The sequence below is a fragment of the Protomyctophum bolini genome (genome assembly GCF_963924005.1).
Source record: "Protomyctophum bolini genome assembly, chromosome: 13".
Lineage (NCBI taxonomy): Eukaryota > Metazoa > Chordata > Actinopteri > Myctophiformes > Myctophidae > Protomyctophum > Protomyctophum bolini.
Window position 1 is genome coordinate 44,066,576 of NC_137874.1, and position 8,679 is coordinate 44,075,254.

An 8,679-nucleotide genomic window follows, 5' to 3' on the forward strand; every position below is an offset into this window, starting at 1 on the left:
TGCCATGATGATTATGATGACAGTCATGCAGTAACTGCACCCTGTTTTTTGCGATCGCTACATTTACATTCGGATTCGGATTGCAAATATAAAGTACTCACTTTTTATCCCACGGGTGTTAGTTAGTAGCAGCACCAGCGATTAGAATTGCTGCATCCCGCGTTGTTTAATAAAAAGCATTTTTATCCGAGCGCCCCGGCTACTTTTTTCAAACGGGGTTCGTTTGGGAAATCCACAGTTGCACACCGGGAGCGCACTCGCCTATTAGTCTGTATTGGCAGGGCGGTCAGCGTACCTATATCGAACACACCGAATGGTAGCATGTAGCTTTGTGTCTTCATGTCGCTAAAGCCTCCATTGAAACAGAATGGTAGCATGTAGCTTTGTGTCTTCATGTCGGTAAAGCCTCCATTGAAACAGAATGGTAGCATGTAGCTTTGTGTCTTCATGTCGCTAAAGCCTCCATTGAAACAGAATGGTAGCATGTAGCTTTGTGTCTTCATGTCGCTAAAGCTGATTCAATGAACTAGTGTGAAATGAAGTGAAACTGGTTCACAGTTGTGTCTAAAAGGTTTATGGATTATGAGATTCTATAAAAAGGACAAAGTGACTCCCTGTGCTCACCGTGTTTGTTTCATATTGTTCGCAGCGCCTCAAATACCACACACAGATCCACGTCAGGTCCACCAGGGGGCGCAACCGAGTTGGTCGTAAAATCACAGGAATCGAGCCTCTGCCCGGAGAGAACAAGGTATGCACGCGCACACACACACACACACACACACGCACATACACACGCACGCACGCACGCACACACACACACACACACACACACACACACACACACACACAGATCAGAAACTGATCTGTGTGTGGCCTGACTGGGCCTGACTGTAGGTACAGTATGATATGAGATGCAAGCGTGTTCCTGCTCATTGTGTTCTTATCATGGTTTCCATAATCTATACCAGGACGTCATAGATCTACTGTCATACTGCATATTGTTCAGTGGTGGAAAGTAACCATTTCCAGTACTTGTACTTCTACTCCACTACATCTCAGAGCCAAAATTTGTACTTTTACTTCACTACAATTATTTTAAAACTTTAGTGATTTTGAAAATTGCCGATCTACAAGCTCACAATGCGTCGCATCACATCTGTGGGGATAGAAAACACATGCCTGTATGGGAGCCCCAAAAGCACAAAATAAATGTAAAAAGTCTTCTATAGATCTAGTAGAGATGGAGTCTATACAATCTGATCTTCTGTAGATCTAGTATAGAGTCAATTCTAAGGCATGGTATCACCAGTTGGTTTGGAAACCTAACTGTAAAATACAAATCTGAGATCCTTTCTTTCAGAGCGAATGTTTTTAACTCAAATCTTTGCCTCCCTGGAACAACATATGTTCAGATGGGGGTCCCTGGAACAACATATGTTCAGATGGGGGTCCCTGGAACGACATATGTTCAGATGGGGGTCCCTGGGACAACATATGTTCAGATGGGGGTCCCTGGAACAACATATGTTCAGATGGGGGTCCCTGGAACAACATATGTTCAGATGGGGGTCCCTGGAACAACATATGTTCAGATGGGGGTCCCTGGGACAACATATGTTCAGATGGGGGGTCCCTGGGACAACATATGTTCAGATGGGGGTCCCTGGAACAACATATGTTCAGATGGGGGTCCCTGGAACAACATATGTTCAAATGGGGGTCCCTGGGACAACATATTTTCAGATGGGGGTCCCTGGGACAACATATGTTCAGATGGGGGTCCCTGGGACAACATATGTTCAGATGGGGGTCCCTGGGACAACATATGTTCAGATGGGGGTCTGAATTAAAGGTCTATTGTGTGTGTTTTTTTCTCCTCAGATTCTGGTGACGTCCAACGACTCTCGCATCCGGCTGTACGACCTCCGTGACCTCTCTCTGTCCATGAAGTACAAGGGCTACGTCAACAGCAGCAGCCAGATCAAAGCTAGCTTCAGGTGACGCACGCACATTTTAATCATTTATTTATGTCCACATAAGAGATACAAATACAAGGACACAAATATTTACAAGGTGCCGTACAGAATGCAATCAGCAAATCCCGAACAAATACCCACACACCCTTCAGGGGTACAGGTAACAGCGTCTTCGCCATATTTGGCGGCTACCGATAGTGGAAGATATTGCACAGAATTTCGCAAGCCGTTTGGCTGCTTTTTTTGGCATCCCAAGTTGTTGGAAGCCTCTTACAACCAAACTGTGTACATGTCCTAGGCTGCCGAAGATAAACACATATAGATTGCACCTATAGCCTAGTTCAATGATGGTCTGGAGGACACACACACACACACACACGCGCACACACACACACACACACACACACACACACACACACACACACACACACGCACACACTCACACACACACACGCACACACACACTCACACACGCACACACACACACACACACGCACACACTCACACACACACACGCACACACACACACTCACGCACGCACACACACACACACACGCTCACACGCACACACACACACACACACTCACACACATACACACTCACACGCGCAGGAGCAGCCAGATCACAGCTAGCTTCAGGTGACGCACGCACACTAGAGCATGTGAGCGGAGCGAGGAGCGGAGCGGGTGGATTTTGAAGTGAGCGCGGAGCGGGTTTTAAAATGGGTCAGAGTGACTTCCGGAGCGAGAACTGTCCTCCGCTCCGAGCCGCTCAGTGCAACACGGCACTGTGCACTAAATCATATGTTTGAGCATGCTCGGTGCGTTGAAGGAGAAGTGGAGAAAGATGATGAAGTAAAACGCGGCACCGTGTTTCAATTATTATACAGAGAGAGAGAGAGAGAGAGAGAGTGAGAGAGAGAGAGAGAGGGGACTTTAGTCGCAGAAATAGGATTTTATGCAACTCACGTTCAACACGTGGTCTTTCCAGGGCCAGGGGTAAGTAAACTAGTAGCAGCTCCCTTGAATTCCTCTGAAGTGACGCAGAACTTTATTTCCAGTCCCCGTTCACAAAGGGCAACAGTCCCGTAGCCTACGGTATATATTATTAGGCTATCAACTGCCAAGCTTGGCTAGCGGTTTACATCAATCATTGCCTCTCAAGCCCACACGCGTAATCTGCTTCACGGACTGTCCACGAGAATAGACATACAAATCACCAATGCACCGCTCATGGCATGTCGACAGTTTACAGATCAGTTTAACTTTTTTATTTGGACACATATTATGCGACGATGGGTAGCCTACAATAAGCACTTTGGAAACGAAATAGCCTGGACAGTGGACCGTAGGCCTAACATTGGTGGTCATCATGTAACTTGCCTGTATCTTACGCATGCAGTCCGCAGTGAACATTATAACGTTTACGTTATATGGAGAGTTTACCGCGGGGATGTTGATTGATCAGGTTATTATTCACTGCAGCTGGGTTGACGAGACAGCAGTGCAACATGAAACCCTGATGTGTTTTTAAGCATTTAATTTAGCAGTTTATGCTCCAGGCAATAAAATGACGATGTGTTTAATTAGACAGTATCAGGAAAACGGCTTTTTTTTTTTCTTTTTCGTCATTTTTTGCTGCTGAGCGGGTGTATCTGAGCGGAGTGCGGATCGCGCGATGCGCAAATGAAGGTGAGCACTGAGCGAGCGTAGAGCGGCGTGGGGGGGGATGAACACGAGGGAATGACGAGTGGAAACAAAAGCCGTCGAGAGCGAAGAGCGGAATTCTCGACCGCTCCGCTCACATGCTCTGACGCTCACGCACACACACACACACACACACACACACACACACACACACAGTGTCAGGGATGTCGTCACGCCTACCTAGTTGTGACGTCATCCCCTCCTTATATAAGGCATCCACGCCAGCACCAGTCTCTGTCCGATCATTATTTGTCAACCTTGTCTGTATTGAGATTCTAATTCTAAACCTGCAATTTAATCATTCTTAACTTGCTCCCAAAACTGAAGAACATCAAGACCACAACTATCCAACATCAAGATAACAACTCCTTGATAAGTTGTTAAGGTCAGCACTTTCCGCGCTTGCGACCAAGACCTCCTCCATCCTTACAGAATGATCGGACCATTATTTGGTCGCAGCGGAAAAGATGTCTCTGGAAAAAATACCATGCCTTCCCCTACCATGCCTTCCCCTACCATGCCTTCCCCTACCATGCCTTCCCTGGGACCCCACCCTCGGACAGATTGACTAAGGCCGACTAAGTACTAAGGACCCAACCTTCATTGGGTACCCCTCGGTTACCCTCGGCCTTCCGGATCTGTCCAGCCATCTACCCACTCTGGGAAATCCCAGCCAGCCCGGCTCAACGCTGCCCGGCTCTCCGCCGCCCAGCCAGCCTGAAAAAAAAAAAAAAAAGGTCCTTCCGCCAGACTGGGTATCACGAAGGCCAAGTTCAGGTCCTTCCGCCAGACTGGGTATCACGAAGGCCAAGTTCAGGTCCTTCAGGCCAGACTGGGAACCACTGAAGGCCAAGTCCAGGTTCTTCAGGCCAGACTGGGAACCACTGAAGGCCAAGTCCAGGTCCTTCAGGCCAGACTGGGAACCACTGAAGGCCAAGTCCAGGTTCTTCAGGCCAGACTGGGAACCACTGAAGGCCAAGTCCAGGTCCTTCAGGCCAGACTGGGAACCACTGAAGGCCAAGTCCAGGTCCTTCAGGCCAGACTGGGAACCACTGAAGGCCAAGGTCAAGATAGAATCCCAAGCAGCTGATTCCCCCTTCATTGGAGAAGTCGAAGATCTTGCTGATTGTACCACCCAACCCATCCAACCCAATCCAATCCAATCCTATCCATCCAACCCAACCCAACCCAATCCAATCCAACCCAATCCAATCCAATCCTATCCACGTCTTCCTGCCGAGCACCCGGACCCACGAAGGCCAAGTTCAGGTCCTTCCGCCAGACTGGGTATCACGAAGGCCAAGTTCAGGTCCTTCCGCCAGACTGGGTATCACTGAAGGCCAAGTACTGAAAAAAAAATCTACCGTGTAATCCCCGCTCTCAAGCTCCATTCCCATTCCATTCCATTTCCATTTCCATTCCATTCCACCCTACTTCAGATTCGCCCAGTGGATTTTCCCAAACCGGTGGCACTTCGCCTCCGGGAAGGGCCAAATAAGAGCCACGAGGGCAATGAGAGCCACTTTCCAACTCTCCAACCTTCCAGCCATGTCCATGTCCTTCAGGCCAGACTGGGTTCCACTGAGGGCCAAGTCCATGTCCTTCAGGCCAGACTGGGTTGCACTGAAGGCCAAGTCCATGTCTGTGATCTACAGCTCCCAAGAGAATGCTATATAGAGTCTGGAACTCTCATGGCTCACTATTCAGCCTCTCATGGCTCACACACTGAACTGAAGACACTGAACCCCTAATTGCTCCCGATGTGCTAGTTGGTGCCTTGCATGGTTTCCGCTGCCATCGGTGTGTGAATGGGTGAATGTAATGCACAATCTATGTAAAGCGCCTTGGATAAAGGCGCTATATAAATGCACCATTTACCATTTACCATTTATCACTATTCAGCCTCTCATGGCTTTCCATTCCATTCCATTCCACTCCACTCCACTCTACTTCAGATTCGCCCGGATCTTTCCAGCCACCCTGGGCAATTCCAGCCTTCCGGCTTGGACTACAGACCCTCTCCTTACTCGACGAGAAAATCGAGGCGCACAAGCACTTTGTTTACGCGCGGACGCGTTCCTCTAGGGGGGGGACTTTCCAGCCACTTTCCAACTTTCCAGCCATGTCCATGTCCTTCAGGCCGACTGGGTTCCACTGAAGGCCAAGTCCATGTCCTTCAGGCCAGACTGGGTTCCACTGAAGGCCAAGGTCCTACAGACCCTCTCCTTACTCGACGAGCACGTCGAGGCGCTCAAGCACCTTGTTTACGCGCGAGACGCGTTCCTCGAGGGGGGGGTACTGTCAGGGATGTCGTCACGCCTACCTAGTTGTGACGTCATCCCCCTCCTTATATAAGGCATCCACGCCAGCACCAGTCTCTGTCCGATCATTATTTGTCAACCTTGTCTGTATTGAGATTCTAATTCTAAACCTGCAATTTAATCATTCTTAACTTGCTCCCAAAACTGAAGAACATCAAGACCACAACTATCCAACATCAAGATAACAACTCCTTGATAAGTTGTTAAGGTCAGCACTTTCCGCGCTTGCGACCAAGACCTCCTCCATCCTTACACACAGCAGCCAGATTAAAGCTAGCTTCAGGTGACACACGCGCGCACACACACACACACAGCAGCCAGATCAAAGCTAGCTTCAGGTGACACACGCGCACACACACACACACAGCAGCCAGATTAAAGCTAGCTTCAGGTGACCTGTAAAACTGACGAGACGTGTAAAGTGTAATTTTAACGTCCTTGTTGGTTTCAGTCACAACGAACCCGTTCCGGACGGGAACCCGGGAAAAAGATTAAGAAAACGTACAGAAACTTTATTTTAACGTCACAATCCTTTTTGTTTTCAGCCACGACTACTCGTTCATCGTCAGCGGATCGGAGGACAAGTACGTCTACATCTGGAGCACGTACCCACGACCTGAGCAAGTTCACCTCGGTACGGAGGGACCGCAATGACTTCTGGGAAGGAATTAAAGGTAACCTTAAGTTCTTTGACACAGTACACAGAGTATTTCATCATCATCATTCGATTCCATCTTTAGAAATGTCCATTTATTCAAGCAGTTTTTTTTTCCAAAATAAGTGTGTTGTGTTGTGTGTGTGTGTGTGTGTGTGTGTGTGTGTGTGTGTGTGTGTGTGTGTGCGCGTGCTTCCAGCTCACAACGCGGTGGTGACGTCGGCCATCTTTGCTCCTCACCCGGGCCTCATAGTGCCCCCGGAGGCCGTGAGCGGAGCTGCAGCCGCTGAGAAACCAGAGCCCGACCGCCAGAGCATCGACTCTGAAGACTCTGAGACCATTCCTTCAGGTACTGATTTAACCTTTAATAGACTCTGAGACCATTCCTTCAGGTACTGATTTAACCTTTAAAACTGCCACCTGGTGGACGCATGCTGCTGCGCAACCGAAGTCCGTTGCTCTCCCCAGGTTGGCGGAGGGTGTGTAGAGCCCAGGATCACATTAGATGATTGACACAGGGGTGAAAAATGGGTTACAAAAATCGTGGGATAAAAAATATATTATGTGTGTGTTGAAGTGATCAAAACCAGTGATAAAAGACAAGTTTAGAATTATCTCCCACAAACATAAACGGTCTCAGAAATACATAGATTACATTTTCACTCTTTGCTTTATTGAAACCCTTCCCTCGGGTACAGATTACACCTTTAAACCACTGCTTCTGACATTTACGTTCACGAATATATATTTTGAAAATATCTTCACATTTGTTATTTTTTTCATTTCTGCTAAGCATGGAGTGATACTGTATTATTCTTAGATGATTTCCGTTGCTCCAGACTGTACGACGGAAGCATTTATATTTTACTCATGATCAGAGCTTCCGTTCCTCCAGACTGTACGACGGAAGCATTTATATTTTACTCGTGATCAGAGCTTCCGTTGCTCCAGACTGTACGACGGAAGCATTTATATTTTACTCGTGATCAGAGCTTCCGTTGCTCCAGACTGTACGACGGAAGCATTTATATTTTACTCGTGATCAGAGCTTCCTTTTCTCCAGACTGTACGACAGAAGCATTTATATTTTACTCATGATCAGAGCTTCCGTTGCTCCAGACTGTACGACGGAAGCATTTATATTTTACTCGTGATCAGAGCTTCCTTTGCTCCAGACTGTATGACGGAAGCATTTATATTTTACTAAACAAACACACCTGTTCGTATGACAATAATAAAGTTGATTCTTTGATCTTTGATCTCTCTCTCTGTCTCTCTGTCTCTCTGTCTCTCTCTCTCTCAATTTCAATTTCAAAAGGCTTTATTGGCATGATAAATATGTTTTACATTGCCAAAGCGTAGGCTACATACAACAAAACAAAAGTCAACAAACATCCCAACAATAATGAACAACAAGCAATACAGTAGCAATGAAAATAAATTAACAAACATTAACATAACAGCAACTTAATGACCCTGTTCCGGCAGATATACCTGTCTCTTCTGTCCACTGTCTGTCCCTCAGACAGATATACCTGTCTCTACTGTCCACTGGCTGTCCCTCAGTTGATGACAACTCCACACGTATTTTGCTGCCAAAACAAACATATTGAAGTGATGAGTTATTAATGGTGGATTCAAATTCTTTATATCTTTCTTTAAATGTAAGGAAGAATGACTCGCTGATGTCTTTATACTTGTCGCATTGTAACACAAAGTGTAGTTCCGTCTCCACCTCCCCTTGAGAGCAGAGTGAACACAGTCTGTCTTCTCTAGGCAGCCAGTTCTATCTGTGTCTGTGTGTCTGTGTCAGTTCTGTCTGTGTCTTCCTGTTTCTATTGAGTCTGTACATGTACATAGTCAACATCTTCCTCAGTGTTGGATCAGTAACAGTGGTCAGGTGATTTGCCACTGTGTATTCTCGGTGGAGGGCCAAATAGCATTCTAATTTACTTTGGGTTTTTGTTGTGTTTTTCCAATATGTGATATAATGTTCTTGTTGCATTTTGATCATTTGG

At 47.0% G+C, this 8,679-nt stretch overlaps 1 protein-coding gene across 1 annotated transcript in view; it reads left to right on the forward strand.

Annotated features, from left to right (window-relative positions):
* Positions 1–8,503, forward strand: part of wdr44 (WD repeat domain 44) — a gene marked incomplete at its 3' end in the record, with an annotated part of 46,953 nt that extends 38,450 nt beyond the window's left edge. Inside the window, 6 exon segments of the mRNA XM_080781242.1 lie at positions 650–751; positions 1,885–2,000; positions 6,552–6,615; positions 6,617–6,680; positions 6,861–7,010; positions 8,475–8,503. Of these exon segments, the coding sequence (XP_080637368.1) occupies positions 650–751; positions 1,885–2,000; positions 6,552–6,615; positions 6,617–6,680; positions 6,861–7,010; positions 8,475–8,503 (525 nt within the window).
* Between the last annotated feature and the right edge of the window lie 176 nt (positions 8,504–8,679).